The sequence below is a fragment of the Artemia sp. Qi Xiang Cuo genome, chromosome 1 (assembly GCF_049724085.1).
Source record: "Artemia sp. Qi Xiang Cuo chromosome 1, ASM4972408v1, whole genome shotgun sequence".
Taxonomy (NCBI): domain Eukaryota; kingdom Metazoa; phylum Arthropoda; class Branchiopoda; order Anostraca; family Artemiidae; genus Artemia; species Artemia sp. Qi Xiang Cuo.
Genome location: NC_142794.1, coordinates 66,196,678 through 66,211,316, shown reverse-complemented (window position 1 = coordinate 66,211,316; position 14,639 = coordinate 66,196,678). Strand labels below are relative to the sequence as shown.

Below are 14,639 nucleotides of genomic sequence, written 5' to 3'. Positions count from 1 at the left end.
GAATCGTTCATATAAAAACGGCTAGACGCTTGAATTATACCTTGGGTTGGACTTCTTCATTTTGATATATGAAACTGAGAGAGGAAAGAAAATAATAAATGAAAAATAAAATAAAAAAAGGCGAGGAAACGAGGATTTTGTCAGCCAGATTTAAAATGGCCAATCCGCAATCTTTTAAAGAGGTAATTGAGATAAAAAAAAAAATACATAAACAGAAATTTGGCTATAAATAGAGACACTGGAGATATTTCACTAAGCCCAATTTATAAAAACCTAATTTTAAAAGACTCAATCAGTATTTTTACTCAGTCTAACTTAAGAAACCTATTTGCATATCTAATGAAAACCGAAACTATAGACCAGCTAAAGCTATTGTAAGGCAAAGGATTCTTGTTCAATCATCTTAGTAAATTTTTTTCATTGATTTCTACCTGGTTTTTATTTAGAGTCTGTTCTGTCGTTACCGGGTAAAGTTCGAAAGGTTAAATTTTCGTTGTATTTCTTTTTATTTTTTATTTTTTGTTTAGCACTGAGGATGACTTGGCGGAGGTCCTTGTCAAAATATTTGCTTGTTTCTTCGTCTTCATGTTTTGTCACTGGCTGACAAATCCTCGTTTCCTCACCTTTTTTGATTTTATTTTTCATTTATTATTTTCTTTCCTCTCTTAGTTTCATATGTCACGTATAGCCAGTGTGGTCTTAAAATGTATTTACATCGTTTTGATAGGATGATTTATGCTTGTTTGAAAATTAAAGTTTTAAGCCACCCTTTAATTTAATTTGAAAAAATGTTTTATTTAAATTTAGTTTCTGTTTGTTTTAATAACACACTTCAAGTTCTCCAAAGTATGAGAAGGGGGTATCCTCCCTCCAGTGCCATAGCTCTTCATATACAAAATTCTTCGAGACTGAAAGTATCTACGTGAATTTGCTTTATATGACAAAAAAGGATAATCCCAAATATGAAGGGGACTAAAATGTTTGCAAGCCATCTGCTCTTTAATTTTCCCCTTTAAGATATGGCATTACACTTAAATAAAGTGCATAAGGCAGTGCGCTTTGCTACTATTTCTTATCACGAGGGCGGCATGTTTTTCTCATGGGAGAGTGTTCCAATTATGAAACAGATTAGTTTCATATTGATATACCTAATATAAATGTTTACCTTTGTTGGAGCAATTTGGCCTTTTATTGATAGTAGAGGATCCTGGAATTGGTCTTCCATCTTTTGTCACGCACCAACAATATCCTGTTCCCCTGTAACACTGTATTTCTGCAAATTTTCCGTCATCTGTGCACTCTGGAATGAATGTCTGCCCTGACCCACCATTGCCAGTGCTTATTCTATTTGCAGCTGCTTTCAACGAAAGCCTTCTTTCATCCCAACACCGTTTTTCTTGACCTGTAATGCACATCATTTTTTTTTTTATTCATTTCATTTTTGTGCAATACATCATAGCAGGTCTTTATTATTAAAACAAGATGAGGACCAAATCCCACTTAAAAAAAGCAAACACGAGTTGCTTAAAAATGTTGACTGCTAATTGAATCCTGATTATTACTCTCTTCGGAATATTATATTTATATTTACATAACTCATCGATTTCTTAAGAAAATTGCGGCAAAATTAGAGGGAATGACGATAATAAAAGGTCAGCTGGAAGACTACATCAAAGAAGAATAGAACGAAAAACCAATACAACACTGTGCTTTCTTGGCTTTTGTTTTTCTGTGTATCAAAGGCTTCTTCAACAGGATCTACTACCTGACTCGTTAGGTGAATATCAGTATTTATCCATATGTCCATTTTCGTCTGAAAAACAGCTCGTAGATTTATTTCATCTACATTCCTTTTTGAAAGTTTTGTCCGTTGCGTATTGGCTCTTCGAATCAGGCCTTCTGGGCAACACCAAAAATTGTAGTAAAATGATAAAAGAGGAAATTCAAGTTTTCCTTTCGGGAAAAATCAGCAAATCAGCACAGTCTACTGTTTCAAAAAATTCTTACAGTTAGTTATAAGCCTCATTAGCAATATTAGTTTTAAGTGCTTTTCTGCCTTTTTAACCAGCCTTGACTATTTTATAAGCAAGAAAAAATAACGTGTTACAAAGCATCCTGCGTAATTAAAAAATTTCAAATTAGATCAAAACAAACTATAGCATTGAATTGAAATCTTAATTTCCATAAATTAAATTAAGCTTGGCTTGAATTTTTGTCGGTTACTTCTGTTGGGTAACACTACACTGTCAGTGACACATTACTTTCATTCTTATTCATTACCATGTCAAAGTGCTAAGGTTTATATTCTTATCAATTTTCTATATGAATTGGGCCACAGGGGAAGTGCTCGGGAGCCATGTTACCCACCAACCTTGCATTTTGCAAGCCTAGCATAAAGTAATCGCACTGACACTTTATGCTGCCCAAAGTCTTATTCGTAAATTGTCTCTCCACAGCACATTCCTTTATTGATTAAAATAAAAAAAAGAACTTGTTACAACTGAAAATAAGGAGCAACATTAAAACTCAAAACGAACGGAAATTATTCAGTATATGAAGTATACCTTGCTCTTCGCGCTAAAGTTCTTAGCACTTTTAAAAAAGCTTCCTATTCAAATTAAGCACCCCTTGTGTTTCAGGAGTCGTTCTTAAAAAATTGGGACAAACAGTCAAACTTTAGCGCAAAGAGCAAGGTATTGAGGGGTAGGGGTAGCCCTTTCATATACGGAATAATTTCCGCTTGTTTTGAGTTTCAATGTTGCTCCTTACTTTCAGTTGAAATAACTTTTTTTATATATGATCTCTGATCGTTTTTTAAATAATGTCGGTAACTCTGGCTCACCCTCCATAAAAAAACTCCCTCCCCTTACGGGAAACTCCTCCGTGGAAAGTTCCTCCCATGTAAAATACACTTCTCTGCAAAATTCCATCTGGTCAATTGCACCCCTCCCCCCTCCAAAAAAACCCCGTCCGTAAAATTTCGGTCACTATATAGAGTTTTGGTCACTATTGAGCCGAGTCACAACGGATGAATTAGTCTTAGGGTATCTCAGACTGCTTAGTATACGGCATTTCAAGCCAAGGGCTTAAAGGCTCAGATAATGTCTGGATTTCGCTTCTCAAGGAAAGAAGTCCTGACGGTGACCTGCACTACGATACTCGCTCATTTTCAGTTGCAAGACTAACTCTTGGTCTTGAAAACAAACGCCGAAGTGTACTTCAGTTTCTTCGCCTCTATTTCTTTGGTGGAAACACTAGCATAATAGAAAATGTATAGTGTTGAAACCCTTCGTGCAAACTGACTTGGAGATGATGCATCTAAGCTAATAACAAAAGTCGAGACGAAAAAAAATAGGGAACCTTATCGTTGGCTACGTCTTCTGAAGGAGCAACTTTTTTCGCTGGAAAGATACCAACATCGTCAATGTTTTTTCATCCTTTGTTGGTCACATCCCATCTGACAGTGCCCAGAAATGGTACAACACAGCAAAGTCCAAAGTAGCAATTGAAAGGTCATGTGCAATAAGGGAATATAATAAATGTATTGGATTTATGGAAGTGATAGATTAACTGAATTCACTTTACAGAAGAAATATAGAAACAAGCGTTGGCACATGCTCATTTCTACCATTTCATGCTGCTCCAGTCAATGCGTGGATTATTTACTGAAAAAACGTGCTCTGTCAGGATGCTTAATATCATCCAATTTAAAGTGCATTTTGCAGTAGCTATGACAAGCAAAGGCGGAGAAGGATCAGTGTCAGGAGCAGCTGTGTCAAAAAAAGGAGTTAATTTGTGGGTACTTATTAAGAATCCAGAAAATACGCTAGAAGTGAAGTTTCGTTAATGCTAATGAAATAAAACAAAATATGATGAAAATATAAAAGTTTAGAAACAAATTTGGGCTATATATTTGCACATTAGGGGGGGGGGGTAAAGCAGAGCATATATTAAATACGCAACGTCCTCAATAATATCTAGATTAATTTTATTAGGGGCCACTTCAAGTCCTAATAGCTTATCTAGCAAAAGAGAATATTTTTTGGTACCAGAACAAGAACTATTCGAGTGAAACAAGATTCATTTGCAAAAAAAAAAAAAAAAAAAAAAAAAAAAAAAAAAACGAAGCAACATTGTGTCTTGAACCATAGGCAGCGCAATAACGCTGCCTAAGTAAAGAACGATGTTGGTACAATGTATTATTATTTTTTTTTTTTTTAGACCAGGGCACTTCGTATAGAAGGATTTGTCGTAGATACTTTAAAAAGGACTCATTTGATTCAAAATTGAAAGGGCTAGTGCCCTTTTTAATAGTCGAAAGTGATTGAAGGACAAATAGCCCCTCACGCCCATCATTTCTCTTACACATCCAATTAAAATCTTGAGATAGCTATTTTGTTTAGTGTAGTTGAAAGTCCCGGAAATTATGTTTTTGAGGATGACCACCACCACCACCCACCACAGTCCTCAGGACATGGGTTGTAAGTTATGGCCTGGGGGCATTTGAGGTTTTTATAGAAAGGGTGGTCGTATAAGCTTCGAAGGTTGCTCATTGGATTGGTAATCAGAATTTGCAGTGCCCTTTTTAAGAGTAACAGTGATTGGAGGGCATCCACCCCCCCCCCACACACACACAAACACGTCGTATTGTCCCGAAATGCATCCAATGGAAATTTAGGTATAGTATAGTATAGTATAGTATATAGTATAGAAATTTAGGTCGTATATACTTTAGAGGGGTCTCACTGGAAAGGTAAGCTTCGGAAGGGGCTTATTGGATTGGTAATCAGAAGTTTTAGTGCCCATTTTAAGAGTCAAAGTGATCAGAGGGCAGCTACCTCCCCCGCGCGTCGTGTTTTCCCGAGATGCACATAAGTAGAAATTTTGAGATAGCCAATTTATTTAAAATACTCCGAAAAAATTTAAATGTTTTAAGTTTTTATAACTTTAATAAATAAAAAATATTAAGATTTTAAAGAAAAAATATGAGCATATGTATATTAAACTGACAATGCACATTCATTCACATTTTTCATTAAAAGTGCAAATTATGTTCTGGCCTTGGGGTTGTATGCAGAAGGCATAGGGGTTGTAAGCCCTAATCATGTTAATTTCTGCTCGTTTTGAGTTTGACTCGGTTATTTATTGTAATTTCTGTTCGTTTTGGATTTCATTTATTTACTTATGCTGATTTGTGGTAGTTTTACACTTCGACTATTTGATTCTCTTTTTGCTCATTTTTGGTTCAATGGAGTTCATTACTTTTTTAGTTTTTTAAATTATTATTTTGACAACGTTCACAGTGTCAGATAAGCAGTTTCTAATGTGTTCTAAATTTCTGGTTGCCGTCATCATTCGTGGACAATGGCATTTGTTAATTTTTTATCTTTTTTTCAATTTCCGAATATATATTCGAAATCCAACTATTTTATTTACATAAAAAACGACTGTTCTATCAGTTAATCGAAAAAATTAGTTCCCTCACGAGAGGGTTAAAATGAATAAATCACATCAAGCATAAAATAACAAACACTAAAACATCTGCTAAAAGAGTTAATAACAATTATAGCCTATTTCTAAGGTGTATTACTTATTTTTCAGAAAAATTGATATTATATAGGGGTTGAAGGCAGACATACCTTCGCAGGAAATGCAAACAACCCAATTTTTCCTATCGATGGTTTAATCGGCTATAGTAGTGGTGTATTTAGAAGAAAGATCAATTGTACGTGGCTTTCAAATACTAACACAGGCTCATCCAAACCTTTTTTCTTAAGGTCTTAAGGAGTGTTTCTGCCTCATCTTTCTCCTTCAAGCTGAATTGTGAAGAAATTCCAAGCATAATCCACATTTTGTTTTATATTTAATTGATAATAGAAACCTAGATTGACTTTTACTATGGTCCGCGTTAAATAAAAAAAATAAACTGGTAAATCCCCACTTTCCATTGCTAAATTACTGTTTTTTAATTTAATTCTTATGGGAACCTTGGAAACAAAATATAGAAGTATTTAAGGATTTTTTTAGACTCTATAATTAGCATACATTTAATTTTGAAGCTGTCTCTTGTCTTAAAAACTAGCATTTAAATGTTAGAAATTCGTGTGTGGCCAAATTCCTTTCCATGTCTCATGAGTGCTCCTCCTTATGCATAATTGGCGAAAATCATCCTAATTCACATAGCAAACAATTGTAATTCTGGTAGACCCAACAGACTAAATGGCCTATAAAAACATTTCGTTCGTGAATGAGTTGATGATTTGCAGTTATTATTTATCATGTTTAAAATTCAATTAAGAGGTGATGTTTGCAAGTCCGGTTTCACGAAATGAATGTGGGCGAATATTCTCATGACTCAATTTTTCACGGAACTCACTGGTTTGGTATGAACTCTAATTACATATGAAGGAAAGAGAGGAAAGGAAATAATAAATGAAAAATAAAATAAAAAAGGGGTGAGAAAAGGTTTTTGTGAGAGGTTTTTTGCCACTGGCTGACAAAATCCTCGTTTTTCACCCCTTTTTTATTTTATTGTTCATTTATTATTTCCTTTCTTCTATTTGCTTCATATGCCAGGTATAGCCAATATGATCTAAGAATGTATGAACTCTAATTATGATGCTGCTGATGTAAGCTCCATTCAACAAGCTGTATAGGCTTGACAGGTACTTTTGAGGATTATCCCCATTTTTTTTTAGGATAAAATATTGGATAATCAGCTGTTTCTTATTTTTTTTAAACTCAGTTCTAATGAATATATTTCAATTTTTTCATCTTATTGGCTGAACTGTGTAGACGTTATTGAAAATCTCTCAATAATGAATAATTTTCACTTCTGTGGCAAAATAGATACTATCAGAAATCAACCCGATATTTGTATGAAAGTGCCAAAATCTAAAACCTCGGCAGAGAATTAAGTTTTCCAGTCCTGATTAGAGACCTTTCTGTGGATCTACATTATCGATATTAATTATTCCATGGCTTTACAGTGTGTCAGATATTAGCTCTGCGTGAATCTATAGTATTCTATAGTGGTCCCTGAATTTATCTGAGAAGGGAAAAATGGGCAATCGGCACTACATGTGGCAATCGTGGAGATTTTTTGGGGGCATAAAGTCTGATAAGTCTTTGTGTAGACCTATAAATCCAAATCCCAAGCGAAGTCTGCTTCCTAACGCTCTAGTGCCATCTAGCTTCTCTTTCTGACGTTGGTGCAGCAAATAAGTTTATATGGTAAAACTAGTATTTTCAAGACGTAAACTTATCTGCAATAGAATTGATAGTTCTATCCTATTAGCAACACGAGGCACTAAATTCAGTTATTTTCATTTTTTCATTAGGAGATAGTAAATATTGAACCTACTTTTACATCTGTGATCTCTGTCTAATTTATTTTTGGAAAAGTGATGTAATTTTGGCCAAGAGATAGGATGAAAAATAAATTCAAATTACCTTAGAATAGTTCAAGTATAGCTGTTTACTTATTTATCAAAAGGTTTTTCCAGAGAGAGAAAGAAAGGGGGGGGGTCAAAAAACCATTAGGAAAAAATTTTGGACCCAGATTAGAAAATATTCTGGACCCTTCAGGCCCATCTTGGGGTGTCCCATTCTATGTATTAGTATATATATCGAGGTATTTTCCTGGAGGAATGATTCCAGTTGAAAAGGTGCATTTTTGTCGCTTTCAATGCTTTTGTTGTTTTTGGTTTGCTCTTTTTTCTATTGCTCAAATTATGTTCATGGCATTATTTCTGAATAACAGCGATTGCACATAATTCGTCCATTTGTAAGGCTTCGAAGTTGAAAGCTAGTATTTGAAGCTTCTTTTTTGTTTAATTTCAGGCAGCAATGGAAAAAGCTCCTTCCCTTTTACGGTTTCATAAGTTGAAAATTTAGTGCTATGTTTAAGTTATGGTGAATCACAGCTTTATAAAAGGATTAGGCGTTAATAATTTTTAATCAAATCATCATCAATTATGGCTTTACGGGCAATCTAACCTTTGAAGACACCCTTATGCTTCGCACCTACGAGATAATCAGACAAATACACTCGATGTTTTGAGGGGATGGTGGCTGACATTTCGAGGGTGTACGGCTTAAGGAAAACAAGAATGATAAGACCATCCGAGATTATGAAGAAAATAAAAAGGACGAGGAGAACTATATGGCAAAGAATCTGTTTATGTGCTTAAAGTCTTGTGCTATTTATGCAGCCCATCAGTTCCTGCAAATTTGACCATTTGACGACCATTTTACTTCTAGGCAGAACCATTATGATATCCACAGAAGAAAATTCTAAGAATCTAACCTTTGCAGACACCTTTATGTTTCACACCTACAGGATGACCTTCACATCTGGCTCGTGAAAGCTGACATTCAGATATATATGTTCGCCCATCAGTTCCACAAATCTGACCATTTGAAGTGTCTTGCTTTTGGACAGAGCTAGTTGATCTAGGTATTCTGGTGGTAATCTGCATTTGGGGTGATGAAGACTTCAAAAAACCTAATGGACTTTCAATATATTCACCTTCACTGCAGATCTTAGAGGCTAATATGCAATCTGATAAACCATTTTCCTGAAAAATAAAATGTTATTTTAGAAAAAGTCTTTTGAAGTGTGACCATTTCTAAATTTATGAAAATGAAAGGCGAGTCCGTGGTCTTTCGGCCCAGTCTCAACCGGTGTTATTTTCATCTGGTTAAAAATTCAGTTGCCATATTATTCAGAATATCAAACATCGTAAGTGTGCCGGTCATCGCAATTGCCTTGAGAAAACCGGTTCGGAAGAGAATGATGTGCCGACTGTGAGGAAAGTCATCGTAGTAAAGTTGACGTGTGCCGAACATAAAAAGCACCTTTCTGTTCATGGTCTTGTGGGAAGGAACGTTCGAATAACACGTTGAGAAAATGCTGTACACTTTCCTTTAGCGATATAGCATCGGTATTTTATCGATAAATTAAGGCCGGACTGTATGATAACCAAAAACTAGCTATGCAGAAGTGATTTTACGGTACAAAAAAAGAGGTGGTTATCTTTTGATGAATACAAACGGGTTTCGAAGTCGGTCCTTAACTTGACTCACCAAAATTTGAATAGCAGGGTTTCAAGCGGTCACCTGATTTTTTAAAATTGCAAAAAAAAAATTGCAAAAAAAATAAAGAATTTTGTTTCACTCTCAGCAATAGCCTTAGTCAAGTTGAGGAAGGAGTAAAAATAAAGAATGAGTTACAGAAAAAACGTGAGGACAATTGATAAAACATTGACAAGAAAGAATACGCTTATTTAGGGTAAATTATTTGACAATTTATAGATTATGCATTTTTTTCCCGCAGTGCCCTGTTTTTATACAGTGCCCGTGAAAAATTTGGTGCTCTTGAACACTTGTTCGGCGCCAACGATGTTTGCATGTAATTACACAGTGGGGTGGATAATCACTTTTCGAACAAGCCTACAAAGGGTAGCTAACTATGTTTCGAACAAATTTTTATTTAAAATTTATGAAAAAAGTTCTTGATCTAGCTGAATAAAGGTTTTAGAGCGTTTTAGGAGTGAATATTTGAGCTTATTCCAAAGAGCTTTTGACCCTGTGCAATAAAAAGGTCAACTTATTTTGTGGATTTGCTGATTTTGGCTTCTGGCCAAAATCTGGGAAGCAGCTCAAATATTAACTTCTAGCTACCTACGTAGGCTAGTTTGGAAGGCGACTGGTTACCGTAATTACTCGCAAACATTTTGAATGAACCTACCACACATTTTGAATGCCTACAAAGACATAAATAAATGACTCAAGGAGTTTATCCCCCCGGGAATTACCCGTCCCCGCGGAAAATCCCCCACCCCATTGTTCAATACCCCCCTTGGAAATTAAGGCTTTCCAAACTTTAGAATTTTATTTGAGTTTTATTTTTGCAATTTCCGTAGGTTGAACGAATTTTGGTACTAAAATTCGAGAACACACCAGTTTTTTCGTTAGTTTTTGGTCACTTTATCAATAAATTTGGGCTATAGATTTGCATATTAGGGGGAGGGGTAAAGTATTGCGGGTCTGCATGCAAAATGTGTTTGGTAAAAATATTTTTCATATTAGATAGATTGATAGAAAAGTGTATTTTAAAACCAAACTATACGGCCAAGAACATAGAAAAAGAAAAACACTTAACGCTTGGAAAAAACACTCAAACGAAACATTAAATTTACTTTATACTGGGATTTTATTTTATTTTTTTTTTTTTTAGTTAACAAAATTTTCAGATACCTCGCTGTAACTTCTGTAATTTTTTAGTGGCCATACCTAGAAGGAATTGTTTTCTGACTTCAAACTGTCCAAATACTTTACCACCTGCCCCCCCCCTCCCTGTGTGCAAATATATAGTCCGAATTATGTATTTCCCATCTATCCTGTCACTTGTCTTTGTCTTGTCTCATGCTAAGATGAAAGAAACTAACGAAGAAACCGGTTTTTTCACGAGTTTTACACAGCGTAAACTTGAGTGAGTGGCGTATAATACACAAGTACCAAAATTCCTTCCCCCTACGGAAATAAAAAAAAACTAAAACTGAAATAAAATTATCAAATTTGGAAAGCCTTATTTTCCGCAGGGGGATGTTTTCCAGAGGGGGGGGGTATTTTCCACGGAGCGGTATTTTCCTTGGGGCGGTATTTTCCGGGAGAGGGTAATCACCAGGGGGGTAAAGGCCGGCCACCAAATAAACACCGTTGGAGCAATTGAGCCTGTTGAATAAAGTATTTCTTTGTAGACATTCCATCTTCTGCTCCCAAGTTCATATATGTGCTTTTTCAGAAGTTAATAAGACACAAATGGCTAAACCTATGAACATGATTAGTATGTCTACAAAAATTCACATTTTAATTCTATCTGAAACCTTGGTACCAATCAGAAATATTAAGAAATGTCAGAGAAAAATAAGAAAAACTATGTATAATATGTATTTTCATTGATCAAAATATCGGATTTCCACAAGAATACTGTTTTAAATTTGAGAGTAAGTTCAAGTTTCTAAGAACACTGGCTCCACCCTCCCCCCTTTGCCACAGTCAAGTTTCTAAGAACACTGGTTCCGCCACAATTTCTTTGACAATTACGGTCCAAAAATGAGTTCCGTTTTCAAGACGACCGTGAGAAGTGCGGTCTACATTCCCTACCCTAAGAATCCTCCACATTACCCAATGTAACAATAAACAAGCAGCTATGTATCTCCTGGATTATACATGGCTAGTCTAGAAATTGTATTCTGCAGCCTAAATTGTGCTTTGTTTATCAAGTTATAGAAATTTCTTCACAATGTTCTGTGTTCTTGTATAGACGATCCCAAGGGGTGAATCTCCAGTATTTTTATGGGGGAGGGGGGCGGAGAGGTCCATATCTGGATAGTCAAGGGGCATGGGCTATAAAATAACTTTTATCTCCAAATAATTGGGGGCCAACTGCCCCCCCCCCCAAACGCCGCCCCTAACGATCCCAGAATCTCCAATAATGTCATAGCATAAAGAAGAAAACTTCAATGCATTATTTCGTGAATCAAATAACTGTTGTCATTCAGAGACTCTGTCTCACAAACAGAGACTACAAAGACCGAAACAGAAGAGATTTTGTCCCAGCAAAATGCAAATTTCTGCCATATTTGGTCTCGAAACTGTAAGCTTGCAGATCAATTGAAGGAAATTCTAAAAATTTCTGAAAACTTCGTTAAAACAGTCATAAATACTTAACTACCTTATTCCTAAGGGCACACCTCTTCAACCCCACCCTCGGATAGATAGTTATACATCTTATTATAACATTCTCATTATATTTCGCTGTAGCGCTACTTTTTCTTCGCCGATTAAGCAGCTTCCGTCGCTGTAAATTTTAGCGTTCGATATTCACTATTATGGAATATGAAGAGAATAGGCCTATATTAAGCGCACTGTATATTTATTATTCAAGGGTTGGGTAAGGTAAAGCGAAGCAAAGCACCTTTAGAAATGAGGTTATTAAGCATTTATGATTGTTTAAAGTAGTCCTTAAATTTGTTAGGGCTTCTTTCGAATGGTCTGCTGATCGGCACCGTCACCCCCACAACAACAATTTTGGGCCTGTTGTAGGCCAAAGTACTGCCAAAGCTTCAAAAGCAATACAATGACAAGGTAGCCCATTCGTCCCAAACATATGTTGTCCATACAAGATGGACGGCCATTATAGACCGTTTATCCAGACATCTATACAGTTTAGTTCATCTATACAGTTTAGACATCTATACAGTTTTGAAATCTCTACAGTATTACATGGTTGCGCACCAGAAATCAGGCGACAATATGTGTGGGGGATTTAGTCCCTGACACTCTTCAACTACAGATATATTTGAACTAAGTTCGCAATATTTAGGCTGAATAGGGGGTGGGGGGTGGGGGGGGGTACACTTACCATCTTCTTGTGAAAACTACTTTATTGATCTTGAAATGTTAGTATTTAAGGATCGATGAATAACGAGTGGCTTGATTAGGGCTATAGCCTGATTCAAATTGAATAAAACGCGGTTTTGCTGAGTAATGAACGCATGCCTAAATAAGCCATTAGCGTAGAGGAATTGTTATACAGACTTTCAATGGTTTAAAAAGACCCCCCCCCTCCCAGAAGAAATTATTTTTATGTGATATGGGTATATCTCGCTATTATAAGAAAAGAAGAATGCAGTTAAAGAAAGTTAAAAAAGAAAAAGGGGTCTTGATTCAACTAAAAATATATTAAAACCAAAGTAAAAATAAAATGATTTAAATATCCTGGCTGAATGGACACTAAGATGTATGCTATAGAAATTCATTATTTAAATTATCTTCAAAAAACAGTTGTCGTCGTTAAATAAATCAGTCAGATAATATTTGATGCGGTTTCAAAGCAGACTTCATAAGCAGTCATTAATTTGTGTAATAGACGCTTTGAATTGAATCCTTTTTATTCAATTGGTATCTTTTATTTTGAACAGCAATTATCTTTGAAGTTCAAGAAAAACAGAAATTAAGGCTAAAATCGAAAGGTGCCAGTAAGCATCGGAATGACGTTTGAACCTCAAAAATGGAAGTACTGTTCCTTGACTTTATTCCTAAAACTTGTACGCCACATCTCTGAAACCTCAAAAACTGAAAACAAAGATTAAGGGCTTACTATACACCATGCAAAACACTGTAATTGCTTACAGTTTTAACTGGACGATGAGATTTTCATTATATGATTACTGCTCTTATTATTATTTTTTTTTACGAATTTATTTTCAGACCCTTACCAATCTTCCAACAAAGTTAAATCTTAAATGATAACCTTTAGCATCCGTCTTACTCCCTTCAATCTTTCTCCGTTGTTATACAAGACTTGAATCAAAAGAGCGTGCAAAATTTAAAATATTTGAAATCTGAACACCCCATAGCGAAACACAATGAAAGGTGAGAAAAAATAAGTGTCCAATTTCAAAGGCTCTTCCTTTAAACCCAATTTGCACACCTGCAACTAGTCATAAAACTGGTAGGCTATTATACAGACATAAAAGGGCCCCTTGGGATCTATTCAGGTTGGAATGAACCGAACCAGACAGCTTGGCGCCCGAGACCTCTTGGGTATTTTTCGAGGCATTTATTGTTTTCTTCGAGGATTTACTCAACAACCCCCTGTGTAGTTTAACCAGTTTTTAGGCTCAAATCGCAATAGGATCTAGCTTCATTATTAAATGAGGGAAATGCATTTTTTTTTCTTTCGCAAATCTATTCTATAAAGAATAGCTAAATCATGGGTTTGAACGGAAAAAGCTGTAGAAGCTATAAAAAAATACATTCTGAAGGTAGAGGTCCAATATATATATATATATATATATATATATATATATATATATATATATATATATATATATATATATATATATATATATATATATATATATATATATATATATATATATTATATATATATATATATATATATATATATATATATATATATATATATATATAAATATATATATATATAAATATATATATATATATATATATATATATATATATATATATATATATATATATATATATATATATATCAATGTTTTGTAGGTCAACATGTGTAAATCTTTGCACTGTCACATAACTTTGTCGAGATGATTCCCTGGATGAACCTTAAGAGTGAACATATACCTAGGGGGAGTGGGCGGCCTACGTAAATTCCCGAAGCACGATTAATTTTTTATTTTTTCTAGTTTGTCACAATTTCAATAAAGGCTCTGCTAAAGATTTAAGTTCCTTGGTGCCATGTATTGTTCATGGTACGTGTCAAAAATAAGAATTGGAGAAATAATGTCATTCCTGACTTTCAAAAATTATATCAAAGATTTAAAATATTTTTCGACATGTAATTGTTTGGTTATTTGCTTAATTCGGTTATTATGCCCGTTATGTTATGATCAGTTATTCCATAAGTTGAATATTGGAGAGATTCATGGCTTATTTTGTTTCTTAACATGAATCTTCATGCATTCTTATGGGTATCCTTGCTAAAACCCTATATGATTGCCAAGGCTGTATCAAGGGAAGGTTGCTAACATGTTTAAATCCCCCCCCCAAAAAAATTCCGACTCGAAAAAAAAAGAATAAAA

General features: G+C 34.9%; 1 protein-coding gene across 3 annotated transcripts in view; it reads right to left on the bottom strand.

Annotated features, from left to right (window-relative positions):
• The window catches only part of LOC148956614 (SPARC-related modular calcium-binding protein 2-like), a 90,641-nt gene that overhangs the window by 45,403 nt on the left and 30,599 nt on the right, over positions 1–14,639 (bottom strand). For all 3 annotated transcript variants that reach the window (XM_089086094.1, XM_089086084.1, XM_089086091.1), the window contains exons 2-3: positions 8,309–8,579; positions 1,166–1,402 (exon numbers count right to left, since the gene is read on the bottom strand). In XM_089086094.1, the coding sequence (XP_088942220.1) occupies positions 1,166–1,402; positions 8,309–8,579 (508 nt within the window). The remainder of the gene's footprint in view (positions 1–1,165; positions 1,403–8,308; positions 8,580–14,639) is intronic.